Here is a 13,916-nt window from a genome sequence, read left to right as displayed (position 1 = left end):
ATCATGTTGGATTACTGCCGTGTAGCCCAGTCACTGATGGGAGGGGATCATGCTCTGCTTCAGTATGTCACAGTACACCATGACACTTCCACCACCACACTTGACTGTAAGCAAGACACACTTGTCTTTGTACTTCTTACCTGGTTGCCGCCACACCCGCATGACACCATCTGAACCAAATAAGTTTATCTTGGTCTCATCATACCACAGGACATGGTTCCAGTAATCCACGTCCTTAGTCTGCTTGTATTCAGCAAACTGTTTGCGGCTTTGTGCATCATCTTTAGAAGAGGCTTTCTTATGGGACGACAACCATGCAGACCAATTTGATACAGTATAATTTGATACTTTTGACACTGTATAAAGTCTACACACCCCTGATAAACTGGCAAAAACATAAGATCAAGATAAAGATATCCATTTTAATTTTAATTTTAATTACATTTATTTCATTATTTTACGTCTACACAATGCTCAGTACTCAATACTATCAACGATTGATAGCACTTAAAATATTTTACAAATACTCCTTTTCTATTTTTTAAATGCTTTGAAAATGGTTGATATCACCAAAATGCATATATGGAAGACCACCAATTTTTGGAACTGAAAAAATAATAATAAATCCTCTATTGCAGATTAGCCTCAAATGATCTAAACAAAGTGACCATCACAGCAGTTGAAACAACACAGAATAAACTGCTCAAAGTTATTCCGTCTTGTCCAAGATTAACATTGCAAAGAAACTTTTGTCAGAAAATCGCAGGTAAGAAATGATTCATTTTTGTAAATATCAATAATTGGCCTTTTAAACCCTGGTTACTGCTTATATATCAGTCAGTGTGAGATGAGATGGTGGTATGTTTGGTTTTGTAGGATCATTTACATCTTGTGTAAAACGATTCCCCATGCATACAAAGCACCGCCCTGTACTTAGGGCCATGTGATTTTTATTTAGGTGTATGTTCAGATCAGGTTTGACAGGATGTTAAGTCATACGCACTTAGTCAGGGCTGTGTTTGACGCTGTTTACGAGAAGGTGAGCTTCAGTTAAATAACTTCCCTTTTATATTTCATTTATGTATTTAATTTATTAAATGAAGGTTTAGTATTTTTTTGTATATTTTAAATTTAGTAAATGTGTACTGTATATCAATAGCATTTATTTTTAGCTTAGTTTAGTTTCACTTTGCAGAGGTGTGTATAAAATAAAGGGTACGCTTTCAGTATTCCGTAAATGCTGTACATAAATGTAGTAAATAATCACCTACATTAAAAAAAAAATTCTCCAGATTTATTAAACACTCTATTTGTTTGCTGAAAACATAATAAACCATTGCCATTGAAATAATCGTAAGCTAGTTTTAGAAAGTTTAAATTTTTTTGCTTACTTTTATTATTATTTATGTTCAGCTATGAATGACATCCTAGTAATGTGGAAGTTCAGAAGAGTTGGTCAGCTATGAGTCATACTGTTTACATGCAAATCAGCTGAGCCTTTAAATCATTGGTTTATTTGCATTTGTTCTAAATGTCTGGAGAAGAAAAAACAACACTGCGCTGAAACCTGTGGATCGCAGATAACATGGAGTGTGGATGTGTGGATGTGTGTGTGAGAGAGACAGAGAGAGAGAGACAGATGGGGTGAGAGAGAGAGTGAGAGAGACAGACAGAGAGAGGGGGTGAGAGGGGGTGAGAGAGATAGACAGACAGAGACAAAGAGAGAGAAATAGAGAGAGACAAAGAGAGAGAAAAAGCACGAGAGAGAGAGAGACAGAGAGAGAGAGAGGGAGACAGAGAGAGAGAGGGAGAGAGAGACAGAGACAAAGTGAGAGAGAAAGAGACAGAGAAACAGAGAGAGAGAGAGAAACAGAGAGAGACAGAGAGAGAAAGTGAGAGAGAGAGAGAGAAACAGAAAGAGAAAGAGAGAGAAACAGAGACAGGGATAAAGCTAAATATCTCCTCATAAGACCCTTTTCTTTGCTGCATTCCGTGTGTATTACATTAGAGAAAAAAAGCTATAATGTTAGTCACAGCCACTGGATTTTTTTTTTTTTTTTTTTTGCATCTGACAAAAAACATTCTATGACTAACTCATCCTTCTGGCTTTGATTCTGTGAAGCTCTGACAGGGTGTTATCTTCATTCCAATTCTTGTCTTGTGCTTTTCATTCTTATACATATTAAAGCCTCACAACTGTCATTGTGTTTAATACAATGAACTTAAAGCTAAGAAAAACAAAGTGTATTCTTTACAGACAAGAAGCTTCTTTTAAGTGTATTATACCTTTATACCTTTATAATATAAATAAAGATTATTCCAGTATTGTACAGTAGTATAAATGCTTTTTGGAGTCCAAATATAAACTAAACTAAAACATTTATCAAATGTTTATTATTATTATTATTATTATTATTATTATTATTATTATTATTATTATTATTATTAGTAGTAGTAGTAGTAGTAGTAGTAGTAGTAGTAGTAGTATTAATTAGTATTAATTATTATTATTCTGACCTTTTTTCAATAGTCTTATACTTCAAACACAAATAGTGTTTTTATTAATATGAGAAAACCATTTGCAATAAAAAATGCTTCCACCAGATGATTCACTGTCACATTATAGACATTTTATTAAAAAAAAGCCCATTAATATTTTGGGTTAATATTAGATTGTAAATTTATCATGCTAAATGCCAGGAGACTGACTGACCCAAACTATGTCCTGTTTTTTCCCCCCCAGTGAATTCATGACTCCATCATGACTCATGGTTTATTTAGTTCATCTTTGCAATGATGCTAATTAATATTTGATATTCAAATCTCTATCGTAAAACAATTACAAGAAGTTAGTTTGATTTTAGTTTTATCTAAAAAAAACTAGCATATGATCAAAGATAAGGTTTACCAACCTGAACTTTATTATCCATCCATCCATTTTACACAGGGTCACGTGGAACCTGGCTTTCCTACAACAGGAAGTTGTCAATGATACTTTTTGTCATTTAAGAATAACATACTGTACTTTTTGGCCATTTATAGTTAGGTTTAACGTTCCATAACATCCACCAAACAAGACCATTCCTATTATCAGATATGTTTTTTTATGTTAAGCTATTAAAAGTCATTTTTATCGCTTTCGTAAAGTTAATAAGGCAAAAAACAGCTTGTCATTTCACTGAGAAACCGTGAATCCATCTGTCATGAAGACGTAGACAAGTTATTTTCATATGAAAGTTTAATATGGAAATCTGTTCCAGTACACTGATGAATCAAGGCAAGCTTTCATCCTTCTCACGAATTTGCTCACAAAACAGTAACTGATCTCTACACTGGTTAAACAGCAGGGGAAATACTTTGTCCTTTCATTCTGTGACTCCTGGATGATGACTTGACTCTCTGTAAACTGCTTCACAAATCATATACCTACAGACCCTGTGAAGTGAAACGATTTTCAGCAAAGTGGCTACAACTAAATGTGTCAAGGCCATAAAGGAAATACAGGACAAATAATGATGATGTGGACTGACTGAGCCAAAAAAAAAAGTCATTAGGCTTTGAGAAATTGTGTGGCTATTGATTACATCACAACACCAATGGCTCCAGTATGACTTGTTCCAAGATTTAAGTAAAGTATACATAAACATACAAGTATACAAGTAGGGGGGGGGATTGACAATCAAGAATTGTCATTAGAAACACCAATTCCAGAACAAAAGAAATTATTCTGCTTACCCTCAACATCCATGGGCTCCTTTACTGGGCAGCTGCACAAACACGGAAGACGGCATGGAAGAGTAATCAGAAGGAAACCTTACTTGCTACCATACGAGCTGAATCTTTTGGAATGATCCTCTTAGTCACCTGATTTCAACATCAGAAAGTCTTGGATTTTAGCGTTCTGAAGGAAGAGTGTGTGAAAATTCACTTCGATACAGAGGTTGTGTATACACTTGTTCACTTGGATAGGGATGCCTACACTTTTGCATGATTTGCAACTATTCAAGAATAACCACTATGTCACTTCAGAGGCTCCACATAAAACTTTGATTGCCAAAATGGAAAAATATATATTTAGTGGAATTAAGGCTTGTGGGAAATGCTGGAAAAAATAGATTGTATGTGCATTACTATACGTTGGCATTAGCCTACGTTAACAGCTTTTTGTCATCCTGAGTTGAATGTTAGACAGTAATAGGGTGTGAGGGGTGTTCACAAGGGATGTTCACATTAGGCAATGTGTTGAAAGATTTCATAAAAGTTGATCAGAACTGGAAAATGTGTTCAAAGCAGCGACAATGTTTATACTTGTAAAAGTAATCGTATTTACATGCAATCCAATTGGCAAACATTTGAAATGAATCGATGTGCTTAGCTGTGTGTTTGTACTAGGGGTGTAATACAAGTATTATTATTCACAACAAACAGACAATAAGTTCTATACAGATCCAGACATTAATATTGTTGATTTTTTTATTTTCATAAGGTTTCACAGGGCACGTGGTTGAGGCTAGGGCAAGTAGGCTAGTAATCGCCTGACAAAGGTCAGGTCTGAACGGTTTAAATTATACTATTTATTTTAATTATACTTAAATTGCTACTAATTTAGTAATATTTTGGAAAACATTAAAAAGTACAAACTGGTGTGGGTGCAGGTTGTCAGTCTAATCAAGCAGGAGACATACTGGTTTAATCAGTTGGCTTTAAATAGACCAGATCAGATGTGGCTTCTGCTTGGATGGAATGAAATCCTGTTCCCATCGGTCTTCCCTGTAGTAAACAGATACAAATACAGTGTATATCCAAGTAAGAAAAACAATAATGGCTACAGCACTTGACAACTTAAATCTTACTTCATAATAAGAGCTATTTATCAATACAGTATATCAAACAAATGTCAATAAAAAGGATGGAGTACACACAGAGTCATTCTGCTGTAATCTAGATGTGTTTGCGCTGGCATAATGGCGTGAGAATTTTATTTGCACATCTTAATATTTGTACTGATGATTTGTTTGTCTGTGTTTGTGTGTTTTAAGGTATTGACACAGATTGGGAATGAACTGGGCAACACTGCAGATCCTCCTCAGCGGGGTGAGCCAATACTCCACTGCTTTTGGTCGTGTTTGGCTGTCCATGGTGTTTGTTTTCAGGCTGTTGGTGTTTGTCGTAGCAGCACAGAGCGTTTGGGGCGACGAAAGCAAAGACTTTGTGTGCAACACACAACAGCCCGGCTGCACCAATGTGTGTTATGACAGCATCTTTCCCATCTCCCACATTCGCATCTGGGCTTTGCAGCTTATCTTCATCACCTGCCCATCCCTCTTAGTGGTGGCTCATGTCAAATTGAGAGAAGAGAAGGATAAAAAGTTCAAAGAATTTCACAAGGGTAAACATCTATACGCCCACCCAGGGAAAAAGCGCGGTGGGCTTTGGTGGACCTACATGCTCAGCCTTTTTTTCAGAGCAGGATTTGATTGTGCCTTCGTCTACATCCTGCATCATATTTATAACGGCTTTGACATGCCGCGTCTCTCCAAGTGCTCACTGGAGCCGTGTCCGAATACGGTGGACTGTTTCATCTCACGGCCTACAGAAAAGAAAATCTTCACGATCTTTATGGTGGTTACATCTGGATTTTGCATCATGATGTGCCTGTGTGAAATGATCTATTTGATCGGAAAGAAATTATACAAAGCCATAATTAAGCGAAAGGTTCCTGGAAGGGTGCCTTGCAAGCACTGCGATGCTACAGATCATGCAAATCAGAGACCGAAAAGTAGAATAGATCCTACACTCACCAGTGTGGAAAACCTCATGTTGTTAAAGCAAACAGACCAAACTCCTGAGAAAAGTGCCATACAGTGAGGGGTTATTATCCTTCTGAGCTGTAAATCCACTCACTGTACATGAATGAACGAATCAGATGCTAAATTTTATTCATGAATATACTAACAGTGATGAACACATTATGGGGAATTGGTCAACACTTTCCAAAGAGTGTATAACATTTATGTCATGTACTTTGGTGAGAAGAGAGCTTGAACTGAAGCCTTTTTTTCTAACCATAAAATTGATCACAAGCTTGATAATGCACCGATAACTCTCTGTAAACGTATTATTGTAAAGTTTCTTAGACCTACAGCTTAATGGCCAAATGAGTTGGGGGGTGAATACTTATGCAACCAACCCATTTTTTCCCCTTTTCTTTAATTAAACTGTGGATCACAATGAAGATATTTCGCAGCTTTAAATTTTAGACATATTGTGTAGATCAAATGGTTAAAAAAAAAAAAAAATACCAATAAGCCCGGGGTTGTAAACCGTAGAGAAGTTTTAGGGGGTGAATACTTCTGCAATCACTACGCATAGCACTTATACTGTAAAGCCTGAAAACTCGAAACTGAGGCAAGTTGTAAATAGACATTCAGTGAAGTATTAAGATACTTTTTTGAAGAAATAAAATGAAGTTCATTGAAGGCTTAAATCACCTTTTTTTTTTAATCCAGTTCTGGAAAACGTTATTTATGATGCTTTTGTTACATTGAGAGATATTTTAGATACATTTGGACGTGCAGAGCAAACCTTCTGCTGATGGTTTTGTTGTCGCATGAGGAGAAGTGATTGTGGGACTGTGGGAGGTGCGACGACTGTTACGAAATCCTTGAAGAGCGCTGTGAACATAATAGGAAATATAAGCATAGTTTGTACTGTATCTCTTTACCCACAGTGACAAACCTGGTTATTTCTCACGGGTCAGTTTTTAATTCGACTTGCAATCGGTGAAAGTATAAAATCCAGGGTCAGTGCACCGACTACGATTCATTCAAATGAGACCCGTATGCATGGCTGTGTTCAGTGTGTAATATCTGAAATGTTCCTCTATAGTATGTTCCAATAAAAATCTATTGAGATCCCGTGTAGCGTGTTTCGTTTGTGGAGCCGGGGTGGAATGTACAGATCTAACCTTCTATAAACAGGAGGCTGAATCCTAAACATTGAGCTCATAAACAGTGTCATTGTATCGCTCACATAGTTTCTAACAGACTTTCTCTTAGACACGGTTCAGTTCAACCCATTTTACATTACAGTCCTATCTTCAATATTTAATATATAAATAAAACTGCAGCATGAGAGACTTTATTTGTTACATAAACGTCACCTCTTGATCTTTCAGTAACGATCAACTCCCTCCTACATGTTTTATGGTGCGCGCACAAACACACACACACACACACACACACACACACACACACACACACACACACACACACACACACACACACACACACAAAAGCGATTTTCCTTTAATACTGACTGCAAAAATTCATGCTCTCTCAATCAAAGATGCCCCTATTTCCAGGCAATATAAATATTTATAAGCATCCTCGATAATCTCCTAATCAGTAGAGCTTTAGTGGAAGCACACAAAGAGTCATACAACAAATCAATACATCGCACTGACCAGAGAACAGAAAAGCCAAAATAAAAAATACAAAATAAAAAAATGCCCACTCACTGAGTCACCCACTCAGCTCAGCTCCACCTACACATGTGCCCTAGCTTTGGCTCACACACACAAACACAGTGAAGCATCCCACACACACACACACAATCACAGAGCCAACATTTTCTTTCTGAACCGCTTTCTTTTGTTGTATCCACAACATTCTGGCTCCTGGTAGGAAGGATTATGCCTTGTTTATTTTACAACGTATATATCTTTAACCAAAAAATGCTCTCTAGTTTTTAAGCCATTTAGGTTTACAGCTCACATACTGTATAAGATGGAGATGGAGATAAAACACATCACACATATAAGATGGAGATGGAGATTCCTGTAAAGTAGTAACATTTCTTAGTAGTGGACACCTAAACATTACAGTGGGGTTAAAAGTCTGACCTCAATCTGAAGTTTGTTTTAAACATAGCCGCAGGATTTGCACTGAAAGCCAAAATGAATTAACGGCGCTCCCTGAGAATCATAGAACATAGTGTGGAACAGATGGGAGATACCATACTGAGTGCAATGTGGGTTGCTGTGAAGCAACAAAAGGTGCCAGAAAGTCATGTACAACGATAGCACAAACACAGGAGCATGATGTCATTTGTTCTGACCCATTTGTGTTTTATACTGGTGCACAATACATTACAATTTTGGCCTCATTAAAACTGAGCTAATTAATTTGTCCTAAAATAGACCTATTTGGCCACCCACATTAGCCACTCATGTTCTCCCTTCCTACAATACACATGAGAAATCATATATTTCTAGGCCATGAGACAGATGGAGAGAGAAGCTAAAGGCAGGAGGAGAGACCGAGAGGGAAGCTGAGGTGGAGTGAGGAAGAGGGGTGTTCTAGCACACTCAAGATTTCCTGTCACATTTTTCAGCAAAAAATAGCTATAGGCAAAAGTCCAATGTATATTTCTTTCACAGTTGCTTTATTGACAGCGGCTTACAATAATGCATTTCTATTGCCTTGCTGATATGCTTACAGGTAAAAAAAAAACATATGACCCTGTAAATATTTGTGGCTGGCAAGTTGTGCAAAAATAACTCGGCTAACATCTTCAGCAGCAATAGAATGTTGTCATTCATACTGTAATTAAAATAAATAATTAAGAAAAATGTTCTTCTGATCACTCATTCAGCATTCAGCAAATTAACATAAAGCATTAACACTTGCCCTGTATATATATATATATATATATATATATATATATATATATATATATATATATATATATATATATATATATATAGTATTATTTTTATATTGCACTGATTTTGAGCTTAGAACAATTTTAAATCCTTCTGATGAAAACCCTTATAATAAATATCATAATAATAATCACATAAAAACTGCCACTATGAATTGTTCAGTTAAATATGATCCACATAAGCAACAAAATTATCAAGCTAATAATTTTAAGCAACTCACAATTACATAGGTCTAGATAGTACAATTACTGCTTAAATAGGAGACCTATAATGTGCTTTGTCCGGGGCTGGATTTCCCTGATTAATATTACCCAATCCTTACCAAGAGGTCAAGTTTCTAAAATGAGTGCATCTGTTTTGTCTTAGTGAGCAGAGTTGTTTGGACAAAGATTCTATCTCCATGTGTGGCTCTGCCCCCTGCGTGTTCTGTGAAGACACCCCAGCATTATCCTGCTCAACATTAGCAGCCAACTCTGCACGCTGGCAAGAAATCTGCCATGCTTACTTGTCATGGCACTCTTTGTCCATTTCAGATTGATCTTCGCAGAAAAGCCCCTGAAGGACTTCCTGTTCCAGCTCTTCCCAGTGGTCCCATTCATGATCCGAATCTGTCAGATCAGAGTCCCAGTCACTGTCGCCAACTGTGGAGGCTTGAACAAAGTCTGCTCTAGAGCCACTGTCCTCAGAATCAGAGTCCTTTGAATCATATACAGAATGACCTTCCGCAACCAGCAGGTGACAATCTGGGGCAGCCAGGTAAACAAAACTGTCAGTGGATAGGAAATCGCACTCATCAGGATAAGGGCCTGGTTTTGGAATGGAGGCAGGGAGTAAGGGCTCTTTTCCAGTTGGAATGGATACACCTTCCTGATATGGATTGGGGTGCTTAGTTTTGGGAGGTGGCAGGACTGAAACCGCTAGATAGACAAAGCTGTCAGTTGCAACAAAGGGATCCAAATCACCACTATCCAGTAAAGTTCCTCTGATATCATGTTTTGAAGGAGTCAGGGGTAAAAGTACATCAGTCTTTGATGTCCTCACAGTGTTACAGATCTCTTGCCCCAGAGATCCACTGTCCATGGATTTGGAACTGTTTATGCCTTTGGTTTGAACTTTTTTCAAATGAATGGCTTTGCTTAAATCTGTGGTGTCAGATGTTTGCTTTCTGTCAAGAGTTGAACATTTACGGTCAATTATTTCTGGTTTTGATGCCCCGGTCACTCTGGCAATAGCTCGATCATTGTGTCCTTTATGAGGTAAAGCCGCACTTGCCATTTCTAATTGATACACAGATCTGTCACCATCATAGTTAATGTCCTCTTTACTGGTCTGGCTGGTATTAGACATAAAAACCCCACTGGAGTCTGAGTCCAAAGTAAGATTGGAATCTGGTGATTGAGCATCAATATTTTTCAGTTGAGCCTCAACAGTACCAAGATCCAGTATGGTTGGAATGCTAGTTTGATTAAGATGTCCCATTGGTTGTGTGACAATAACATTGCTTTTGTTTTCATTGAGCTGTGATTCAGACTGTGAGTGGAGTAGGTCACTGAGCTCGGAGTCTATAGAGTCCTCTCTACATATTCTTTCAAGCTCCAGTAGATCTTCAGCTCCTAACTCTGAACTTGTACCAGAGGGGGCCTGTGAGCCACCAAAACCTGAAGGAGGATTCAAGAGTGGCCAGTGCCTCAAAGAGCCTAAGTTCTGGGAATCTGAGTCTTTCCATGTTTCATCCCAAAGCGAGTTGACCATCTCAAGCACAGCCTCCCAGTTTTCAACCTCACATTCAGATGTGACATTTTCATCAACGCTCTCCTCAGGTTTCTCTTGAAGAGGTGACATTTTACCGGAGTCCTCCATGAATTCCATAGTTTGTAGATCATATTTAGTTGATCCAGCTTTACGCTCTTCAATATCCCTCAAAATCTTCCAGTCTTGCAAAGAACAATCCTTCAGTTCGTTTTTTAGCATAGATTTACTGAGATGTCCCTCCACTTTTCCTTGGTGCTCAAGAAAGGGGGAAAGTCGGGGTGTTGGCTTTTTATCTGAGACACTCCTTATGAGCAGAGAGGGCAATGGAGGAAGAATGGGAAGGTTGTGAACTGCCCCACCTTGTCTCACTGTCCTCCTCCTACCAATGAGCCTCCGTGGCCAGGTAGACTCCATTGAAGTTTTGCAGATTGTTGACCCTTTAGGAACCACAGGGGGCAAAAGAGGTGCAGTATCATGTTCAGGTTCTGGTGTGGAGGGCTGTTGCTCAATGATGGGCTCAACAGGCTTGGGTTTAAAAGTCTCAAAATGTGTCTGCCCTTTTATGACATTCTCATGTCCCCTTATCTCCTGCTCTCTCTCAATTACCTTGTGTATATCCTGGCCACCCATGAGAGCACTCACTGATAGTTCAGAAAGAGGTGGTCTCGGAGACGAGGGCTGAGTAGGCAAAGACTGTCTGTGGAATTGCTGACTGTAAGGAAGGGGAGAAGGGGAAAAAAAGACTGATGGAGTGTGTGTGCCAGTTGAGAAGGGGGATCCAGAAAATGGGGAGATCTGTGGAGAGGTTATGCTGCTTGGAAAGAACGCCACTCCTGGATTTAAGAAGTTCTTTTCTCCTGGAGAAAGCTCCAAAGGCTCAGGAAACTTGGGAGGCGTAAGAACCTTCCAAGAGTGCCGACACAGACTGTCCTTCTTACCACTATCCTGAAGGAGATGCCTCTTGTTCATTGATCCACCAGGTGCTGAAGAACATGAGACACTTGGGGAAGCTGACCTAACAAACCCTCCCGGTGACCTTAGTTCATCATTAGCCAGTTTCAGCGAGTCAAAAATGAACCGCTCGTCTAGTCTTCTTCCACCAGATAGAATCACAGAAGATCTGGTGTCAAACATGTCACCACCCAGGGAGCCATTACTGGAGAAATCAGTCTCACGACCTCTCCTCGACCCCAAAGTGCTGTGTGCTGAGCTATGGTCAATCTGCTCATTGATGCACATCGTATCATAGATGGAGCGTTGAGGGATATATCCATCTTCATTGTAGCCTTCTCGGTCATTTTTCTTTGAGCAACAAGGACTCTGGCGCAGGCAACCTGGTCGACTCAGTGTTTTGCCCATTGTAGAAAAAAAAATGCAAACAATTTCAAAATAAGCTTCCACAGAAAAATAGTTTATGGTTTAAAAATTTCCAAGTCACAGGTTCTGTGTGTCAAGTCATTTTTTACTACTTCAAAAAAGACAAAAAAACATCCCTACTTTGTACATTACAGCAGTAATTAAAGGTAGAAGTGCAAGCAACTTCTTGAAATAGACAGAATCACACTCAGGTAAGTGCAAGACGTATCTTTGGAAATCGATATAAATAGATGTGTACCTCTTCTTCACTGCACATCCCTTCACTGCGCTCTGTATTACCTATTCACCATCTGCTTTGATCGGCAAACAGAGCTGATATTTGTGACGCGTGCACCATACCTTTACAGTATGTTTAGTTGTTTTAATGTTTAAAAGAAATATGTAACAAGATAGAAAAAAAACTCACTGCTGATCCAAATTTGGCTAAATTGGAGTCTCTGCCTACTTTGCCTCTTCGTAGTGATAATCATTTCCATCACTTCTATTAGTGGGGATGAGAATCCCCCATCCAGAAATCATAGCATCACTGCCAAGGACAGATGGACAGCCCCAGTTTCTCATGCTTCCTTGGTCCAAGCGCAAAAACTGTCCAGGAAACGCGAGAATAGTCCACATTCAAGAATCAGAACTCGGTCTTCAGAATATCATCCTATTTTATAGAGGAACACTGACGGCCTCTTATTTCAACACCATCTCTCTCTCTCTCTCTCTCTCTCTCTCTCTCTCTCTCTCTCTCTCCTTCCAGCTCCCTCCTCTCACACACTCTCACTCTGACTCTCTCAATCACTGATTCCCCTCCCCCAAGTACTGAAGCTGCTTCAGGGCTTTCGCACTTATCAGGACTTTTTTTTGCCCCTTGCTTCTTTCACCTGATTTTAGTCATTTTCATCTCAGCGTGGTTTTGATCTGTAAAAATATCCAATAACTCCAATTACACAAGAGTAAATTACAGCTTTATTCATCATAACCTTTATAGACATTGTAAAATGTTTAAATGATTAAGTTGTGTGATGCTTAAGCAACGATAATTTAAAACGAGTGTGTTCTTGGCCTTGATAAAACTAACCGTTTAATACTGTCAAAACTAGCCTCGTTTTGTTAGCCGGCCTTTGTTAAATTCCCACTCTGCACCCACACACACACACACACACACACACACACACTCAAAAGCTCTCAACTGACAACTCTTGTGCCCTGTGCAGACACCCACACACACTTCTGGTGAACACAAAACGTGATTAGGTTATGAGTTAATCCATTTTGTTCTAGTATATCGTGACAAGTCAGGAAAACAGAAACACATACATCTCTAAATAATTGAGCATCTTTGCAGATAAGAGAGGCAAAAATCATCCCCATATCAAAGTACAACTCATCCAAGATTTTCCTTGTCTGACGTTACACGAAAAGAAACAGAAATGTCACATTATTAAACAAAGCAAGTTTTCACACTTTTAATACTGTAATCATTATGATCGTCTGCATCCTTACCACTTTTGTTGCTCGTGTCTCAAAACCTGCAGAATCCAGCACAGCGCTCAAGCAAAAGCCTTCCACTCGGTTACCATGGTAGCAAATGACAATTGGCCTCACATCGTAGGCAGGCACTGGATATATCTTGTGCAAATATCTGCATAATCTTGTGGATAAACATTGCAGAACTAATTTGGCCTCTCTTGTGACCGTGTGGTCCATGCTGCTTAAAACTAAAACAAATTGTGTGTGCCACATATTTAATCTTTTGGCAGTTATGTAATATATATATATAAATGACAGGCAGGCTGACTAAGTAAGCCTATGAATGAATAAAAAAGAACTAAGAACATGAGGCCATTAATTTAAGGAAGCAATAATAACAACAACAACAACAATAATAATAATAATAATAATAATAATAATAATAATAATAATAATAATAATAATAATAATAATTAAGCCTATCTGCCAAAAAGAGCCAGAAATCGCTCTTGAGTATTTGGACCAAGTATGAAAACACCATCAATATACACGATTTGGTCAGAATGGGTCCAAAGAAATACACGTACACCTGCTTCATTATTTA

At 38.5% G+C, this 13,916-nt stretch overlaps 2 protein-coding genes across 2 annotated transcripts; one reads left to right on the top strand and one right to left on the bottom strand.

Moving 5' to 3' along the window:
• Window positions 1–972: 972 nt before the first annotated feature.
• Window positions 973–6,914, top strand: gjb9a (gap junction protein beta 9a). The gene is made up of 2 exons (XM_027159945.2): window positions 973–1,039; window positions 5,040–6,914. The coding sequence occupies exon 2, from the start codon at window positions 5,059–5,061 to the stop codon at window positions 5,866–5,868; it is 810 nt and encodes a 269-aa protein (XP_027015746.2). The 5' UTR covers window positions 973–1,039; window positions 5,040–5,058; the 3' UTR covers window positions 5,869–6,914.
• A 1,853-nt stretch (window positions 6,915–8,767) lies between these two features.
• LOC113651193 lies at window positions 8,768–13,715 on the bottom strand. Its single transcript, XM_027159944.2, has 2 exons — window positions 13,346–13,715; window positions 8,768–12,760 (listed from the first exon to the last, which is right to left on the bottom strand). Exon 2 carries the CDS (start codon window positions 11,834–11,836, stop codon window positions 9,227–9,229), a length of 2,610 nt encoding a protein of 869 aa, XP_027015745.2. The 5' UTR covers window positions 11,837–12,760; window positions 13,346–13,715; the 3' UTR covers window positions 8,768–9,226.
• Between the last annotated feature and the right edge of the window lie 201 nt (window positions 13,716–13,916).

This window comes from Tachysurus fulvidraco, chromosome 12, assembly GCF_022655615.1.
Source record: "Tachysurus fulvidraco isolate hzauxx_2018 chromosome 12, HZAU_PFXX_2.0, whole genome shotgun sequence".
Taxonomy (NCBI): Eukaryota; Metazoa; Chordata; class Actinopteri; order Siluriformes; family Bagridae; genus Tachysurus; species Tachysurus fulvidraco.
The sequence above is the reverse complement of the archived record's forward strand: the minus strand, read 5'-3'. Positions and strand labels throughout refer to the sequence as shown.